We start from the raw sequence: 20003 nt of genomic DNA, 5'->3' as shown, positions 1-20003 counted from the left end.
TATAAGAGAAAATAAAATAACCAGTAGAAAAGAAAACTAATAGAGTGGTGGAGAGCTAGGTGTGTGTGTGTATGTGTGTGTGTGTGTGTGTGTGTGTGTGTGTGCGCACGCGTGTGCGTATGTGACAGGAGATTAAACCTAGGGACATTTTATCTTTGAGCTACACCCCCAGCCCTATTTCATTGTTTTTATTAACAAAATTGTTAAGGGCCACACTAGGTTGCTGAGGCTGGCCTCGAACCTGCAATCCTCTTTTCTCATCCTCCCAAGTACTGGGATTACAGGCGTGCACTGGCATGCCATTTTTTTTTATTATTATTAGTATCCACCCAATGCTGTAGTCACAGAACCGTAGGTGTTTATTGCACTCACAGATACACAGTGTGAACAGTCGTGAGCAGACAGCAAGCCCAAGTCCGTAAACAGAAGCAGGAGATGCAGGTGCCTCTCTAAATAAGCTTTTAAAAATTGCCTTATTTGTCCATTATCTTTCTTGGGATTTTCTAATTCTCTTTCCTAGGAGGTGTTGAGTAGCACAGCTTGGCAAACACTCATGCGCTCACAGCCCGTGGCCTTGGTACGTGAATGTGATTCAGCATAGCTCTATGGACCCGATTCATATCTGTGGCCGAAAGAAGCTAAAAATGGGCATGTTTTGGCTCAGTCCAAATGAGTTGCTGGTGGAAGACGCCTTACAGAAAACTGGGGCGACCTCGTGATGCGTTAGACCCACATCCCGGGCTCTCGGTCCCCAGTTCAGCCAGGATGCCATCACAGTGTGACTTGGGTCAGATTGGCTTAGCTTTAAGGTAGAGAATCGACATCCAGAATCTTTTAGGTCTAGCATTTCTCTCTGTGAATCAAAGAACTTCATGAAGAGACATTTTTGTTTGTTTGTTTGTTTGTTTTTCTTGTGCTACTAGCGATTGAACCCAGGGACATTCTACCTCTGAGCTATACCCCAGCCCTTTTTATTTTTTTGTTTGTTTTGAAATGGTCTCGTCAGATTACTGAGAGCGTCACTACTTGCTGAGGCCGTCCTCCAACCCTTGATCCTCCCATCTCAGCCTCCTAAGTACTGGGCTTTCAGGCATGCGCCACCAAGCCTGGCTGAAGTACCACATCTTGGTGGGCATTTTACCTCCCCGAGGAGCTCGGATCCCCTTAAAGATGCAGGAGCATTGCAGGGCACTGGAGCTGGCTCTCCCTTCTCCCGTGGCCAAGGGGAAGGTAATTAGAGATTGAGCTGTTGGCTGGAAGGCCTGGCGCAGACAAGGCTATAATTCCAGAGGAGACAAGGCACCTGCTGCCTAGCAAAGAGAGAGGGCAAGGAAGGGTTCGCCAGCTCTTCTTCCTCAGTATGTGGTCCCTGTTTGCCAGCAGTTGGGTGGCCTGGTGCTTCCTATGGAGAACAGGTACCCCAGGCTCCCTGAGAACAGTCTGGCAAGGAAGGGCGGAGCCCGACAATGATTCGTATCTTTTTGGGGGTGTATGTATGTGGTACTGGGGATTGAACCAGGGCATTCTACCTCTGAGTTACACCCCACAGCCCCATTTTATTATTATTTTGAAACAATGTCTCCCTAGGTTGTTAAGAGTCTCACTACTTGCTGAGACTGTCCTCAAACCTGTGATCCTCCTGTCTCAGCCTCCCAGTGTTGAGATTACAAGCGTGAGCCACTACGTCCGGTTCAATGATCCGTATCTTACGTGACAGCTAATGTGTTTCCTAAGTGCTTCACATCCGGCAATTAATTAACGGTTACAGATAGCCTCCTGAAGACGGCGCAATTATCTTTTTCCATTTGACAAATGAGGAAAGGCTTGGAGAGGGAAAGGAAGAAGCCTGTCCAAGGCTGTAGAGCTAAGGGGCAGACCAAAGGTTCAAGCCCAGGTTTGCTGACACCCAAGATCACAATGTTGAGAAGAGGGGTGGGTTTGGAGCCAGCTAGCTGAACTCAGATCTCAGCACTGTCTCCACCATTGGGCCGCCTGGCATACATTCCATGAACTCTTACTCCTCCAGTATACATCACTGTATAATGCAGATATAAAATAATGTTTTTTGAGCGTGGTAGATAACACAGTAAGTTGTAGGTGATTGTAGTTGTTATTATTAAGATGAGGGTCAAAGGTCCCAGCCTCCTGGAACATTAGCCTTTTTTTTTTCCCAATGAAGTGTGAAAAGAAGCCTTGTAGAAGCCATATATTTGGTTTAAAACTATTTATTAGCATATTACTTATTATCAACATCCCCCAATGGGCAGTGAGTATTTTTAAATATTTTTCAACAATGGGGAAACTTCCCTCGAAAGTTAGAGTGCCCTAAAGTCTCCAGGAAGGGATTGGATGAACCAAAATTATATTCTAGGTCTTCTGCTGGAGAATAGTTCCCTGTCTTGTTACCACTTAGAAAAAGAAAAGGGAAAGGATGCTGGCCTTTTATCCCCAAAGGCAGACAACCAGGTGTCCAAGGAAAAGTTCACGGGCGTTATTTCCTAAGATCTGACTCATGCTTTATGCCGTTCCACACGCTTCCATATACTGTGTCCTCTTTGGCACTTATAACACGCTCTGCGTCCCCCATTATAGACCTGGAGGAATTGAAGCTTTGTGTGTGGGGGGGTCTGGGGATGGAACCTAGGGGCGTTCGACCCCCAAGCTACAGCCCCCTGCCCTAATTTGTATTTTTTTAAAGTTTTGAAACGGGGTCTCACTAAGTTGCAGAGGGCCTCACTAAGGAGCTGAGGCTGGCTGCGAACCTGTGACCCTCCTGTCTCAGCCTCCCAAATGCTGGGATTACAAGCGTGCGCCACCACGCCCGGCAATGGTCACTTTCAAATGATACACCGATGGGGGGATTTGTTGTATATTCAGTCTCAAAGGCCCAAGGACATGGCTTACCAAAAAACGCCACCGTTCCATGTATGGCGAATGAAGCCAGCAGTATTACCAATCCACAAGAAGTGCAAATTTTGGACTTCGCTTCCTCATCAATTTAATTTTAGATGATGGCTTTGTGGGCTCGGCAACAGAAACATGTTGTAATTAATTCACGACCACGTATTTAAGCTCTGCTAAACTTTTACACATTCTTTGAAAGTCACTGGGTGGGCACTTTTTTACCTCCCATGGCACCTGAACTCTTGAGGTCTGTGTGGACATAGGTGTTATTAGACTTAGCCTGTTAACTTTATTATTGTTTATCTATCATATATGTATTCATGTAAACATTACTTTGTATAAACATATAACCAAGTAAAACATAAATATAACCTAGAACATAACCTAGAACATAAAACACATGAAATACAATATGACATTATAACATAAATATATACTAGAATAAAACATAACAAGGTTTACACAAACATTATAAACAATGTATTTAATAAATATATAAAATATATTATATATAAATATGTAAATATATCTAATATATAAATTAATATGTAATTGTATTGTTTACATATCTTACATACTTATATAAGCGGATACTTATATTGAGAGGATTATTCAGTTGCGAACACTTGCATTGTTATTTAAAACATGCTTTTAGATGCAAGTATATAAAGATATTTTTAAAGGGTTCTCAAAAGGATGCTAACACTCTTGGATTAAACTTTAACTATGAATCATCTTTCTGAGTACTCCACTATTTCAAAACAAAACAAAATATACTAACAGGTATTGCCGTAGGGTGTCAAATAATGTTTAGAAGCACTAGAAACATTGGCATTGAAGCGTTAACAAGGGTCCAGCATGTGTGAAGCCCTGGGTTTAATCTCTAGCTCTGGAGAAAAAAAAAAAAAAAAAAAGCTGAGCAAGCTTCTTGCCTACGGAATTATTATTACTTTATAAATTTCTAAAAGATTTAGGATAGAGCCAGGCATGGTGGTGCATGTCTGTAATTCCTGTATTTGGGAGGCTGAGACAGGAAAATTGTAGGTTCAAGGTCAGCCATAACAATTTAGCAAGGCCCTCAGCAATTTAGTGAGATGCTGTTTCAAAATAAGGAAGGGCTGGGGGCTTAGCCCGGAGGTACAACGCCCCTGGGTTTAATCCCGGTACCAAAAATAAATAAATGAATAAGTAAATTTTTTTTTTAGTGCTATATCATTTTCCAGACTCTTGAACAAGCAATTCTTGTTTTCATGGGATGTCAGACAACAGTTAATACCTCTCAGAAGAGTGTTTTCTAGAATATCATTTGGGACTATTTGGGCCAAACCCAAAGCAAAGTATGGTCTTTCCCACCTTATGCGGTTTTTATTATTCTTGTAATAATTCACTTCCAAAAAAAAAATACTGCAGAGAGAATTTTGGAAAGCATAAATACCATTCACTTGAATAGAAAATAAAAATGGGTTTTTGGGTCCCCAAAGCAACACCCATTTAAATTAAAAAAAAAAAAAACTCATTACAGAGAAACTTCTAGTTCATGTTACTTAGCAGAGCAGAATTGAAAAAGGAATTTTCCTTCCTATCTGTTTGCTGGCCATTAAGAGCAGCACACATGGAGGTCCCCAAATACCAAGCCCTACAGGCTCTCCAGCGTCCCGCTTCCTTGTGTTAAGCACTGAAAACTCCCAGCTCCTCCACCCTGGCCGTCCTCACCCTGGGCGCCCTTGGCCGCTGCTGCTTGGCTGGGCCCTGACCTGAGGCTGGTTCCTCTCTCTCTCATCCTCTCCCTTGATTGCCCACAGCGCTTTCCCCTCCTGTCTTCACACTTCAGAGTGATCTCAAGCTTGCCACGGCTGCCTCGTCAGCGTGTGTGCCGAGGGCTCCTACGTCTCCATCGCCAGCCCCTTCCTGGGGCCTCAAGAGAGCGTTTCCACTTGGATCTGCCACTAGAAAGCCAGGCACATCTGGCCAAGGCTAAACTCCCTGCCCGCAAGTGATGGTCCTTCTGGGAGTCCTGCCTTCCCTTTGCCTTCTCGGGTTTGTAAACAGCATCCCAGTCTAGCTGGCTGTGCGCTCTGGGGACCTGGGTGTCATCCCCATGGCTCTTCTTCCTCACTGTCCATTAGCCCCAAAGTCGCCCTAAGCATGTTTGTTCTGCATCCACAATGGCTCTCACAGATCTCTCTCCTTTTCGCCCCAGGCTTCCCGAATCCAGGCCATCATGGCTGGAGGAAGGAGTGCGCAGGCGTGGTACACACCTGTTATCCTAGTACTTGGGAAGCCAAGACTGGAGGATTGAAGGTTCAAAGACAACCTCAGCAATCTAGCAAGACCCTGTTTCAAAATTAAAAATACAGAGTGCTGGGAGTATAGCGTGGAGTTGGAATGCCCCTGGGTTCAACCCTAGGTACCAAAAAATAAAATAAAATAACAACATAAACTGTTGGTCTGCTTTTGTCAGGCTGGCCTTTGCCCCTGAATAGCAGAAATGGGTCTGCTATCCAGCTGCCAACTTGTAACTCCCCCCGAGGTAGTATGAGCCTGACTCAGTGCCTTGCACCGTTATCACCGAGGGCTGCTTCAGGCCCTGCCGAGTTGTGGAGAAGCTCCCAGACTCTACCTGTGAATGTGAGGAGTTAATTTCCTACTCCGCTTGCTACACAAAAACAAAGCCAATGTCTTTGTTGATTTGAAGTCTATCTCCAGGTAAACTGAAAGATCACAGAAGATAATTGATAAAAAAACAAACCTGTGCGCAGTGGCACACACCTGTCATCCCAGTAAACGATAGGCTGAGACATAAGGGCCACAGGTTGCCAGCCAGCCTCAGCGATAACTTTATGAGATTCTGTTTCGAAGTAAAAAATCAAGGTTAGGGGTGTAGCTCGGAGGTAGAATGCCCCTGGGCTCAATGCCTAGTACACAAAGAAATAAATAAAAGAAAGCTGGGGGTGTCACTCAGTGGTAGAACACCCATGGGTTCAGTCCTAGTAAAACACACACACACATGTGCACACACACATACACACACAAACACACGTGCACACACACACACAGCAAAAACATGTAGCAACTAGTCAATTTTCTCTTGGCTTAAGAGCTTACAGCTAGCCTGCTTGTCACAGATATTTGAGATACAGGGAAGATTGTACAGTTCTACCAGCCGCAAGGAGATTGTGAAGTAGCTGAGGCGTACCTAGCTAGCCTTCCACATTATCTTCTGACTCTCCATCAACTTCTTTCACCAGAGCCCTGTCCTCTTCCTTGACACATACACATTAACTGCAGATTTCTGGCCTTTCTCTGCATCTGGCACCGCGCTGGGTGCTGGGATCCCTCAGACAACATGAGCAGAGACAGCGTAGGGAAAGCCGGGCCCAGGGCTGGCGCAGGGGCAGACAGGTAGCTTAGATATGGGAGTCAGGAAAGCTTTTACTTTTTCTTTTCTTTTTTCTTTATCTTTTGTACTGGAGCTTAAACCCAGGGGCATTCTACCACTAAGATACACCACCAGCCCTATTTTATTTTATTTTATTTTATTTTTTGAAACTGGGTCTAAGCTGCTGAAACTCTTGCTAAATCGCTGAGACTGGCCTTGAATCTATGATCCTCCTGTCTCAGCCTCCCAAGCACTGGGATTATAGACGTGCACCACCACGACTTGCCAGAAAAGATTTTTGTAGAGAAGTAATATCTAATCTCACCTGAGTGGTAGAAGTGGGTCAACTTGGGGGCAGTTTGGGGGAAGGGCTTGTGGGGCCGTGGAAAGGCAGGTAGGGAGAGAGTGTGGAATTCCACGCTGGCACAGGTTGACACCCTGAACACTCCTCATTTTCCATCAACACGCAATCTGAGAGGTTACATCTACAGGAAGAGCATCTCTGTAGAAAGCTGAGTAGTAAGGTGCGTCCGCAGCCAGCGCGCAGTGTGAGGCACACCAGGGTGAAGGGCCTCTTTGTGCTCCACAAAACATTGCATCCTACCAAGCTAGGTGGGGTGGCGCACGCTTGTCATCCCAGGACTTGGGAGGCCGAGACAAGAGGATCACAGGTTTGTGGACGGCCCGAGCAACTTAGTGAGGCCCTGTTTCAAAATAAAAAATAAAATAGGGCAGGGGGTTCAGCTGAGAGGTAGAATGCTCCTGGGTGCAATTCCCAGTAACCCCCCCCCCACATACACACACATAACCAACAAACACTTACCCCTAAAATATGGCTTTTTCTTGGCAGAAATAAAGGAGGACGTTGCTCACTGTGTGATACAAGTTCTCTTCTCGGATTTTTCTTGGCAGAGATAAAGGAGGTTGTTGCTCACTGTGAGATACAAGTTCTCTTCTCGGATATGGATGTAATCATTCATAGATATTCTCTTTCTTGAGATCTCAAAGATTTAACAGACCTCTCTTATCTTTTTTATTGTTGTTATTATTGTTGTTATTATTGCTGAGGTTACAAGCGTGCGCCACCAAGCCCGGCTATCGTTATACTCATTTTAAAGATAAGAATTATAAGCTGGGCGTGGTGGCCCATGCCTGTAATCTCAGTACTATGGAGGCTGAGACAGGAGGATTGCAGGTTATTAATAATAATAATAATAATAATAATAATTATTATTATTATTGTTACTGGTGATGCTGGGGATTGAACCCACAGTCTCTCAGATGCTAGGTAAGTGCTCTGCCACTGAGCTATCCCCCAGCCCTGGACTCCTAAAGACCAGGGATTGCATGTTTCTTAGTGCCAAACCAGAGCAGATATGAAAATAAAAAATGCTTTTATAAGGAATTCATTTCTTTCCATAAAGCAGACATCCCCAGCTGTCAGAACTTTCCGCCCGGGTGGAGGAGTACCCAGATGGTGTGGAGCGGTTGTTCAGGGCAGTGAGCGGTGGAGACTGCTCAGTGGGTACTGCGCTCTCGGGGCGACAGTCGCTCCTAATGCCTCGGAAGTCAAGCATTTCCTTCTCCTCTTTCCTTGTCCCCGCCTTGTGGGTTACAGGTTCGCTCAGTGCTCGGTGTGACCACTCTGGACGGTGCCATTGTAAGCCGGGTGTGACAGGAGACAGGTGTGACCGATGTCTGCCAGGCTTTCACAGGCTCACGGAAGCTGGGTGCACCCAGGACCAGAGACGCCTGTGAGTATCTGCCCCCACCACTGCTGTTATTGGCGGGATGGTAATTATATCACATCGGTGACCACTCACTGAGCACCTACCACATGCTGGGCTCTGCTGATTATGTGAGGTGGGCTATCTGGTTTAATCCTCACACTGACCCTAAGGGGTTGGGAATGTCATTATACATTTGTGTGTGTGTGTGTGTGTGTGTGTGTGTGTGTGTGTGGTACTGGGGTGGAACCCAGGGGAATTCTACATCCAAGATACGCCCCCAGCCCTATTTTTTATTCTTTATTTTGAAATCGGGTCTCACTGAGTTGTAAAGGGCCTCACTAAGTAGCTGAGGCTGTCTGTGAACCATGATCCTCCATCCTCCAGTCTCAGCCTCCTAAATGCTGAGGTTACAAGCGTGCGCCACCAAACCCGGCTATCGTTATACTCATTTTAAAGATAAGAATTATAAGCTGGGCGTGGTGGCCCATGTCTGTAATCTCAGTACTATGGAGGCTGAGACAGGAGGATTGCAGGTTGGAGGCCAGCCCTGGCAACTCAGTGGGACCTTGTTTCAAAAAAAAAAAATGGGCTGGTATATAGTTTAGTGGTAGAATGCCCACGGGCAATCCCTAGTACTATACATACATACAAACAAACAAACAAACAAAAAGATAAGAATTTTAGGTCAGGTGTGGTATTGCTGAGTACATATTTAGGAGGCTGAGACAGGAGGATAGCAGGTTTACAACCAGCCTCAACAATTTAGATTCTTAGCAACCTAGTGAGACCCTGTTTCAAAAGAAAAGAATTTTATTTTATTTTTTATTTTTTTGATTGGTGCACTGTATTCATACATCATAGTGGGATACAAACTTTTGTAGACATACATGCACACATCGCCCAGTCAGCCCCCACCCGATCCCCACCCCATTCTCTCCCCATCCCTCCCTCCCATGCTTGGCTTAGTGGTTGACATATAGTATTATAGCAATTTATCCAAACTTAAAAATGATAATCTCACATAACAGTTTCATTTGTCTGATACCAAGCTTTTGATGACTTAAAGATAACATTTCAATATTTCTTTTTACTTTCTTTCTTACCAGAGAATATTTTTTTTCTATTTTTTTTGGTGAAACTATCATATATTTATATATTTACTTTTCAGAAAAAAAAATCTATCCTAATATGGAGTATGGATTCTAGATACCCAAAACGATCTTGAAAAAGAACAAAGCTAGCAGATATATATTTTCTGATTTCAAACCATATAAAGCTACAATAATTGAAACAGTGTAGTACTGTTCTAAAGGCAGCTATATAAACCATTGGAGTTAAATAAAAGCCTAGAGCTAAATTCTTCCCTATATTGTCAAGTTATTTTTGACAAGGTTTCCACGAACATTTGGTGGTGGAAATAATAATCTTTTAACTAAATATTGTTGAAAAATAATAATTACATGGAAAAGAATAAAATTGGACCCTTACCTAATCCCATATACAAATATTAACTCAAAATGGAGAAAAGACCTAAATATAAATCTTTAAGACTATAAACTTTTAGGAGAAAATCTGGGTCAAAAAACCTCACAACATTGAAATTGGCAGTGATTTCTTGGATATGATTTCAATGGCACAGGCAACAGAAGAGTATACAAACTCCCTAAAAAATAAAAAAAATATATTGTATATCCAAAGACAATGTAAACAGAGTTAAAAGTTACTAATAGAATGGGATAAAATATTTCCAAATGCTATATCTGAAGGTATATTAATATTCCAACTAGAAATTCTAAAAATTAACAATAAAGGCAAACAATACAATTTAGAGATAGGTAAAAGACTAACACAAATAATGGATCTCCACAGATAACCAATCTTAGTTGTCTGTTGGATGGAAAATCTTGTTTCTCTGGTTCTGGTGTGTGTTACCTATTTCTTCTTTGTAGTTAATCTCTTTGAGTATTTTCTCTAGTGCTGGTTTTGAAGACATAAATTCCTTCATTTGCTGTTTGTCATGGAAGCTTCTTATTTTTCCATCTAATTTGATAGAAAGTTTTGCTGGGTAGAAAATTTTTGGCTGGAAGTTGTTTTCTTTCAGAGTTTGGAATATGTTACTCCAAGCCCTTCTGGCTCTCATGACTTGGTTTGGGAAGTCTGGAGTGATTCTAATTGGTTTGCCTCTGAACGTCACTTGGCCCTTTGTTTTTGTTGCCTTTAAGATTCTCTGCTTGGGCTTCCACATTGGTCATTTTGACAATTATGTGGCGTGGGGATCCTCTTCTCCGATCCTATCTAAAGGGAGTTCTATAAGTTTCCTGGACCTGTGTATCAACCTCTTGCTCTATGTTTGGAAAATTTTCTGCTATTACTTCCTTGAAGAGATTGTTGATCCCTTTGGTTTCACCTTCTTTTCCCTCCTCTATTCCAGTTATTCTTAGGTTAGCTCTCTTAAAATGGGCCCATATTTCTTCAATGTCAGATTCCTGCTGTCGGACATTTTTTTCTAGATTAGAAACTATGCGTTCATTTTTGGAATGATCATCTTCTAAGAGCGAGATTCTGTTCTCCATGTGGTCTAATCAGTTGTTCGTGCTTTGAATTGAGGCCTTTACTTCATTAATTGCATCCTTTATCTCTTTTTGGCTCTTTCTGAATTCTTTTTGAAGCACCTCTATTATTTCTACAGTTATTTTCCTGATTTGATCTTCTAGAAATCTCTGATTTTCTGTTTTATTGGGTTCTGATGTTGTGGGGTTTTGGGCATTCATTGCTCCAGTGTTATTCCTCTTTCCCATGATTTCGGGAGTTTGTGCCTTCTCTGGGTTCTTCCCTTGGGTCACTATGACTTCACTTAAGGTGCTCTGGATCTTGAGTCTGTGGTATCTCAGACCCCACTACTCCTTTACTGGGTTGTATCACAGAGTCTCCGACCCAGAGAGTCGATAGAGGCTCCTTTAGACTATGGGGGGTGCCAGGTTGCACGTTCTCCTATGGTGTGATATCTCTGCCACCGCCACTCCCCCACTGGGTCAAGTCCCAGGGAGTACAGTACTGGGACTTCTCCTCTGTGGCCCGCAATTTGACTCACTGTTCTTGAGTTTGCAGATGTAGCTGTACTGGACTCGGTGAATTCGCTGCTGCTGCCGCCGGTGGCAATATGGTGCCGCTGCTATGCCCTCGGCCGTGAGGCTGGCGTATTTTTTCTTCTCTGGTTTTGAGTTCCACTCTGAGTCCTGCAGCGTGTGCTGAGCTCATCCACTGGGAGCTTTAGATGCTCCCTGCGCCGAAAGATCCCGCCTGGCTTTTCCGCAGCGGCTCACCTCGGCTTGCTGTGGCCGTCCGGTGAATTCGCCGCTGCTGCCGGCAGTATGGCGCTGCTGCCGCGTCCTCGGGCGTGAGGCTGGTGTATCTCCTCTGTGGCTCTGAGCTCTGTTCTCAGTCCACTTTCTCTCTGGAGCCTGGTGATTTTTTTGTTTCTCTGGTGATGGTGTTTTCTGGCTATGAAAGGTGCTGATTTTGTGGTAATGGAGATTGGTTGTTAGCGGGCCTCTTAAGCCCCGCTTTTCTCAGTCGCCATCTTCCCAGAAGTCAAAAGAAAAGAATTTTAAACCATGAGAATTTAATGTGCCCCATGTTACCAGCGAGGACGGACCTGCTATTCAGCCCGGAGTTTGGCTCCTGACCTCATCACACTCTTTACTCTGACCTTTGCTTCCCTTAGTAAATTAGAATGGAGGGACAGCATTTTCACATTCTAACCTGGCATCTGCTTTGGTGTTAACGAACTTGGTGTAGAAGAACTTCTCTGCACGGTCTTGGTCTCTCTTCCCTCTCTCCATCCTCAAATTCTTTTTCAGAAGGAGGTGGAGAATACAGTAAAAATCGCATAGCTGTCCTGCAGTGAAGCCTTAGCTAGAAGGGTGCTGACTGAGGAACGGGTGAGACAAGGAAAACCCCAATACTCGATCGAGGCCCAAATAAACCCTCGGAACCTACCCTGCTTCCCCTGCTCTGAGGTACTTGCTCTTGGCTGACTTTAAAAGTCACTAATTTTAGAGATGTTCAACCCAGCTCTGCAATGTGGGGCGTGGACGGGTAACAGATGGCATCCGCAGACCATCGATTGCGTCCAGCTTACAATCACCTGCCTCTACGCCTCAGCCCATAAATATCCCTAAACCCTATCCTCTCAGTGCCTTTGAGACCCCACCCCTCATTTCCACACACGGGCACATTGTGGATAAATTCTTTCTCTTTTGCACAACTCATTTCAGTGATTGGCACACTGCATGGTGGGCAAAGCAGGCCTCGTGTGGCAACAATTTGGCAAGCCAGCCAGGAGCAAAGTCCAGGTGGACCCTTTTCCAGTGGCTCTTGGTCTCTTGCCAGTATCTCTCTTGTGCCCGCTTGTCCCAGGGCTGGTTCCTGGCACTTTCCCTGGCTTGGCACGGCTGACCTTCAGCACATAATTTCACTTTTGCAATAGAAAAGCAGTTTCTGGGTTCAGAGGATACCTTTAGTGAGTAAAATCAGCACAAGTTTCTATTTCTCCTTCCCTCTGATTTGGCCTTCATTGTGAGGGTCCCAATTCAAAGATGCCTGATACCAGAGAAGGATTAGGGAATCTCCACTCATAGACATTCTCTTTGGGTTCTGAGTTCTAAAATAGGTATAGACTTCTGTCCATCTGCGCCTAAATTCTGAAGCAGTGGGAAATATTCTTTCCATATCCACACGCAACCCAATGGATTTCATTCTTCAAAATTGGGAGACTTTAAGGAAAGAATCCATGGGAAGAAAAAAGATAATATTTTTCTCTAACACCACATGGCCACAGTATTCTTCAGACTCCAGAGAAAATGGCCTGAAACGCCCTGGTTGGGTAACACTCCTTCCCCACTGCCCATATCACATCTTCAGCCCTTGCCCAGATGGGCACTGCCCTCTGGCCATACTTACCCCGTCCCAGTTACTGTTGTCCAGAGTTCTCTTATCTCTGGATCTTTGCATAGATTGTTCACTTTTAGCCTTCCCTGGCCCTTTTATTTTGGGGGTGGGTACTAAGGATTGAACCCAGGAGTAGTCTACCTCTAAGCTACAGCCCCAGCTCTTCTCTTTTCTCTCTCTTCTTTCTTTCTCTCTTTCTTTCTTTCTTTCTTTCTTTCTTTCTTTCTTTCTTTCTTCTTCCTTTCTTCCTTTCTTCCTTTCTTCCTTTCTTTTCCTTTTGCTTCAGCTACTTAGAGAGGCCCTTTGGAACTCAGTGTGACTCTGTTTCAAAATAAAGAATAAAAAATAGGGCTGGGGGTGTAGCTTGGAGGTAGAATGCCCCTGGGTTCCATTCCCAGCATCACACAAAAATAATAAATAAATAAAACCAGCATATTTGCTAAGTTGCCGAGGCTGGTCTTGAACCTGTGATCCTCCTGTCTCAGCTTCCCAAGTGCTGGGATTAGAGGCCTGTGTCAAAACTAAAGAAGGGATGGAAAGAGACCAACACCTTATCCGTAGAAGCCCTAATTGCCTATTGGATAAGGCATCGGCATCTTTAGAGACCCTCCCAAGGCCCAATCCCTCTTTGCAAGCCTTAAGAAGCATGGGGTAGATTGCACCCCTGTTCAGCCCTGGGCCCCCGTTAGCTCTCCTTCCCACCCGTACCCAGATAGGGGCTTCTTCTGCAGCCCTTGCAGGTGCCCGCCCTCCCCAGCCTCAGCCCTCTATGTCTGACTCTCCTTTGCTTCAAATTTCATTTTCTATCTGCACTTGCTTGTCTATTCTTCCCACTAGAATGTGGGTTTCGCGATGGCTTTGCTTGCCCATTGCGGGGGGGCCCCCAGTCCCCCCAGAGGGAGGCCCCAGAACTGAGCTGGGGCTTGGCTGTGGCTTCTACTCTCCTTATTGCTATTTCTGTTCATGTGTCTGCCCAGCTTCGAGGCCGTAAGAGGATGAGAGCTACTTCAAGTTTATCTCGGTGTCCCTGATCCTTAGCACACGGTAGATGCTGAGAACCTACGTCGAATTGGCCCAGATAAAGAGTATAGAGGGAGGGAGCAAAGACAGGAAGGAGCCCATGGGAATTGCTAGACAAAGATTAGAAAGGAATTCTGGCCAGGGGCCCAGCTGCTCCTCGCATCTGATTGGGCGGGGATGTGAGGAGAGGGAGGAGTCTAGGAGACTCCAGGTGCAGGCAAGATCCTGATGGGATCACAGGCGAGGAGCAGAGCCATAGGAAGAAGACACAGCCTTGGTTATTGAGCGAGGATTGTGTGTCAAAATGAGTGTTAAGGCCAGTGCCAATCACAAGGCAGGGAGATGGTGCTAGCGTCACATGAAAGCATGGATACCTTCCTTGAAAGTCTTGCTATTAACGCAAAAGTCAACCAAATCCAGCAATTCCACCTCCCAGGGAAATGCAAATGTATATCTGTGCAACTTATATATATGTTTTCATAGACACATTATTCATAATACCTAAAAGGTGGAAACAACCCATGTGTCCATCAGCTGATGAACAGGTTAATAGAATATGGTCCATCCTTACAGGTGAATTTTATTCAGCCGTTGGAAGACTGCATGTGCTGACACAGGGCACGACACGGATGACCCTGTGGGGTGCGACCGCCCAGTGTGCCTGGGGTGTCGGGAGACGCCTCAGTTGCCAAAGCCTGCTGGTGGGCGCCGCTCTTTGCGTACAGTTGTGAAGTATTTGGGAAACCGTCCCTAATCTCCTTGTCTTCTTTCCCAGGGACTTCAAGTGTGACTGTGACCCGGCCGGCGTGGCAGGGCCGTGCGACTCTGGCCGCTGTGTCTGCAAACCATCTGTCACTGGAGACCGCTGTGACAGGTCTGTGTGAACCGCATCCCTCCAGACGGCGGGGCTCTCGACAGCTGGCGTGAGACGTGGGAATTAATTGAGCGCAGTTACAGGAGAGAAGACACTGGACAAACGTTCAGAGCTTCTCTCTGCCCTTTGTCCTTGAAAACTGCGTTTAAACAACATATAACCGAACCCCCCAAACTCCCCGGACTCCATGCTCGGGCCCCTCTTTGTTTCTACTGTGACAGAGGCGGAGGCCCCAGGAAGTCCCCTCGCCAGCTGGCTCCGAATCCCAGGTGCTGAGATCCGGGGTGGTATGCAGTAATGAGACCACGTGACCCAAGCTGGTCTTGGGAAACGCCTGGCCTAATTAAGCCTGTTGGGAAAATCCTTGTCAGAGGGAACATCACCGTGTATGGCCATATATAACCGTGGAGAATGAAAAGGCGCCGCCCCGGGGCTGGGGTGGTGGGGAGGTGCGCTCATGAGCGGGCCTGATGGAAGAGCCTCTGGGCTTGAGCCATGTTGGGGCAGGTGGAAAAGCAAGGCTGTCCACGCTCAGCACCATGGTGGGACGTTCCCTGAGGACCAGCTGGGCTCAGACCGAGCTCCGCCCTGTTCCAAGGCTACCGTGAGCCGAGCAGGGGGACTGTGAGCTTGGCCCCAGAGGCAAAGCTTCCTCCTCGCTTCCTAACAAGTAAGAAAGCAGTTCTTTGGCCCCCTGCCAACCACTTCTACCTGGGCGGAGGAAGTGCCACATACATTCCTAGCTTGTGTTTTCAGGGAGTTCTTTGCTGCTGAGGGAAAGAGCTTAAGCATGTTAAGAGAGAAGGCACGTTTTGAAAGCCCTTTTAATTTCAAAACATAACACAGAAATAGAAGGCTGCACAAAACAAACGTCATCGCTACCAGTAAGTAGATCTCAGCTGGGCGTGGTGGCGCGCGCCTGTCATCCCAGTACTTGGGAGGCTGAGACAGGAGGATCGCGGTTTGAGGTCAGCCTCATCTACTTAGTGAGGCCCTTTGCAGCTCAGTGAGACCCTGTTTCAAAATAAAAAAGAATAAAAAATAGGGTTGGGGGTGTAGCCTGGAGGTAGAATGTCCCTGGGTTCCATGCTCAGGACCACAAAAAAAAAAAAAAAAAAAAACTCACGTGTCATGGTGGTGCACACCTGGCATCCCAACACTTGGGAGGCTGAGACTGGAGGATCTCAGGTTTGAGACCGGCCTCAGGAATTTAGTGAGATGCTCAGCGATCTAGAGAGGCTCTGTTTCAAAACCAAAAATTAGAGCCGGGTGTGGTGGCGCACGCTTGTGATCCCCGCGCTTGGGAGGCGGAGACAGGAGGATCGCGCAGGTTCGAAGCCAGCCGCGCGCGCTGGCTTAGGAGACCCTGTTTCCAAATATAAAATGTAAAAATAGGTCTGGGAGTGTAGCCCGGAGGTAGAAGGGCTTCCAGGAACCCCAGTACCACCAAAAACAAAGACCAAAAAAAAAAAATTTTTTTAAAGGGCTCAGTGGTAGAACGCCCCTGGGGTCAACCCCCCCCCCCACAAAGACGTAGACCTTCGCTAAGACGGTGCCTTCCCAGTGGCCCTGGCGGCCCTGGAAGAGGCCAGTCTTACTGGCTTTCTTCATGTTATCCTCTGCGTTCCTGAACATTGTCATTTAGTTGAGCCTGATTCTTTCCCTTCCTCTATCTTTTTCTCTCCTCTCTATTCTCTCCCTCTGTCCCTCCATCTCTTTTTCTTTCCTTCTTTCCTTCCGTGTGTGTGTGTGTGTGTGTGTGTGTGTGTGTGTGTGATACTGAGAACTGGACCTAGGGCATTTTACCTCCAAGCTTTACCCCCAACCCTATTTTATTTTTTATTTTGAAACAGAGTCTTGCTAGGTTGATGAGAGTCTCACTGCTTGCTGAGCCTGTCCTCCAGCCTCGATCCTCCTGTCTCAGCCTCCCAAGGACTACCGCGCCCATCTTCCTTGTTTTATAATTTCTTTTAATCTGTAGGTTTTCTCTCCTAGAAACCGTAATTGTTTTGAACTCTGTTCTTAGAGAAAAAACACTTCGTGTTCATTTATAATTGTTCTTTCCTCAACCACTTATTAGCTAAATGATCTTAGACAACCTTCCTGTGTATGTGTGTATGGTGTGTGTGTGTGTGTGTGTGTGTGTGTGTGTGTGTGTGTAGTGCTGGGGATTGAACCCAGCTTATTTGTTCTTTGTTTTGAAACAGGGTCTCACTAAGTTGCACATGGCATCAGTAATTTGCTGAGGCTGGCCGCGAACCTGCAATCCTCCTGTCTGGGATCCAAGTCCTGGGATTACAGGTGTGTGCCACCATGCCCGGCTCTCAGACAAGGCGCGCGCACGCGTGTGTGTGTGTGTGTGTGTGTGTGTGTGTGTGTGTGTGTTTTACTAGAGATTGAACCCAGGGGCATTCTACCTCCAAGCTACACTCCAGCCCAGCTCTCACGAGGTTGAGAGTCTCACTACCTGCTGAAGCTGTCTTTGAACCTTTCAGCCTCCTGTCTCAGCCTCCCAAGTACTGGGATTACAGATGTGTTCTACCACACCCAGTTGTCAGGCAAGCTGCTGCTGCTGCTGCTGCTGCTGCTGCTGCTTCTTCTTCTTCTTCTTCTTCTTCTTCTTCTTCTTCTTCTTCTTCTTCTTCTTCTTCTTCTTCTCTCTCTCTCTCTCTCTCTCTCTCTCTCTCTCTCTCTTTTGCGGTACTGAGGACAGAACACAGGGCATTCTACCTCCAAGCTACACCCCCAGCCCTAATTTTTTTCTTTATTTTGAAACATCTCACTGAGTTGCAAAGGGCCTCACTAAGTAGCTGAGGCTGTCCGGGAACTGCGATCCTCCTGTCTCAGCCTCCCAAATGCTGGATTCCAAGTGTGCGCCACCACACCTGGCTAGACAAGCTCCTTAATCTCTCTGGCCTCATCTTAGAAAACTAGAAATAACAAGGCCTGTCTCTAGGATTGCAGGGAGTATTAAATGAGAGGGTGTATACATACAGTGCCTAGCATAAGTGCTGAGCAAGTGATCATGAAAATTGTCCTTACTTCATGTGGCCGTTAACGTGAACAGAGAAAAGCAAGTCCTCCCAGCTCCCGCCCTCTTCCCTGGGCCCCCATCTGAGCCCTGCCTGGCAGAGAAGCCATGGCGGGTGGGGCCGGGAGCAGAGGTGGAGGGGGCCTGCACCTGCTTTGCCCAGTGCCTCTAATATCCTTCTTTATCTTTGTCCTGTGTTTGCCCACTTTTCCCCTGGGGGCCAGAGCCGGGGATGGGGGCAGGTGTGAGCCCCGTGTGTTGCTCAGCACCTGGTGGTCTTACTGCTCTGCCCAGCCCTGCCCCGCCATCCCTCGCCCAGGACGGGCCAGCCGCTGAGCTTCCAGACCACCACGGCGAACGGGGTTCTGTCGAAAGTGACCGCTCTTGCTCTTTTGTTTGGGGCATGGTGATTGTCTGTCAGGAGAGAGAGAAGGAAGAGGCTGAAGCCGTCCTTGTGTTCTCCATACAGAATAAGCAATAACCTATCATGTGATTTCTGATACGCTGCTGCAGGTGTCGGCCAGGCCACTATCACCTGGACAGGGCCAACCCCGAGGGCTGCACCCAGTGTTTTTGCTACGGACATTCAGCCAGCTGCCGCAGCTCCGTGGACTACAGTGTTCATAAGATCACCTCTTCCTTCCATCGAGGTAAAGTGTCCCATATTCTGTGTGTGTGTGTTTATTAGTTTACTTATTTTGTGGTGGATGGAACCCAGGGGCATTCTACCTCCGAGCTATACCCCTAGCCCGATTTTATTCTTTTATTTTGAAATGGTCTCACTGAGTTGCCTATGGCCTCACTAAGTTGCTGAGGCTGGCTGTGAACCTGCCATCCTCCTGTCTCAGCCTCCCAAGTACTGGGATTACAGGCATGCACCACCACACTTGGCTCTTTTGTGGTTTTACATGTACATTGTCGTTGGGCATGGTGGCGCACGCTTGTAATCCCAGTACTTGGGAGGCTGAGACAGGAGGATCGCACAGGTTCAAAGCCAGCCTCAGCTACTGAGTGAGGCTCTCAGCAACTTAGTGAGACCCTGTTTCCAAATAAAGTATAAAATAGGGCTGGGAGTATAGCCCGGATGTAGAAAAGCCCCTGGGTTCCACCCCAGTACCAAAAAAAAATTTTTTTTAACGTATATTGTTTTGTTGGGGTCAAAAGGCATACTTTGATGTCTTGAAGAAGTTATAGCTGAACTGTTTGCTCACACCAGCATAGGGACAACTATTTTTAGTGGCACCGGGGATTAAAAACCTCTGAGATATACCCCCAATCCTATTTTATTTTATTTTATTTTTTGTGGCATTGGAGATGGAACCCAGGGTCATTCTACCTCCGAGCTGTATCATCAGCCAAATTTTTTATTCTTTATTTTGCAACAGGATCTCACTAGTTGCAGAGGGCCTCACTAAGTAGCTGAGGCTGGCTGTGAACCTGTGATTCTCCTGTCTCAGCCTCCCAAGTACTGGGATTACAAGCGTGTGCCACTATGCCTGGCTTTTTTATTTTTATTTGTATTTTCAAACAGGGTCTGTCTAGGTTAATGAGAGTTTCACTATTTGCTGAAGCTGTCCTCAAACCTGTGATCCTCCTATCTCAGCCTCCCAAGTACTGGGGGGGGGGGGTGTTATGTTTGCACCACACATGCCCAGGTTAGAGATAACTTTAAAAAACAACTTAAAAGAAACTAGCTTTTTTTTTTTTTATCTCCCTGTGTTTCCCACCCACATCTATTTCAAAAATCACAAAAGAATTACTCATTTGGATTGGGGAATTCATAAGAGCGCCCCTAGAATCCACACTCACTAATAAGACTGCGTTTGCATACATTAATTGAGTTCATATATCTGAAATTAATGACCAAGCTGTGGAGCTCTGTAAAAATATTTGAGAGTTGATTTTACATCAACTAGTCTAAGCTTTTTTTAAAAAAATATAATGGATCCTCTCATGTTACTAAGGCCAGATCCATTTATGTAAATATAACAATACAGATTGCAGGGAGATAAACTCTTATGCAAGAGTCGGACCCAAAGATGAGTAGTTGAAACAGCTGTGGGGCGGGAGAGGACGAAGTTGAGACCCAAGCATTGAGGTGAGGGGGCCCATGAG

General features: G+C 46.0%; 1 protein-coding gene across 1 annotated transcript in view; it reads left to right on the top strand.

Moving 5' to 3' along the window:
- The window catches only part of LAMC2 (laminin subunit gamma 2), a gene marked incomplete at both ends in the record, with an annotated part of 74835 nt that overhangs the window by 25130 nt on the left and 29702 nt on the right, over nt 1-20003 (top strand). The window contains 3 exons of the mRNA XM_080699003.1: nt 7902-8037; nt 14759-14857; nt 18402-18538. Of these exons, the coding sequence (XP_080555129.1) occupies nt 7902-8037; nt 14759-14857; nt 18402-18538 (372 nt within the window). The remainder of the gene's footprint in view (nt 1-7901; nt 8038-14758; nt 14858-18401; nt 18539-20003) is intronic.

This window comes from Muscardinus avellanarius, assembly GCF_963383645.1.
Source record: "Muscardinus avellanarius genome assembly, chromosome: 7".
Taxonomy (NCBI): domain Eukaryota; kingdom Metazoa; phylum Chordata; class Mammalia; order Rodentia; family Gliridae; genus Muscardinus; species Muscardinus avellanarius.
Note: the sequence above shows the minus strand (reverse complement) of the source record. Positions and strands in the feature narration are given on the sequence as shown.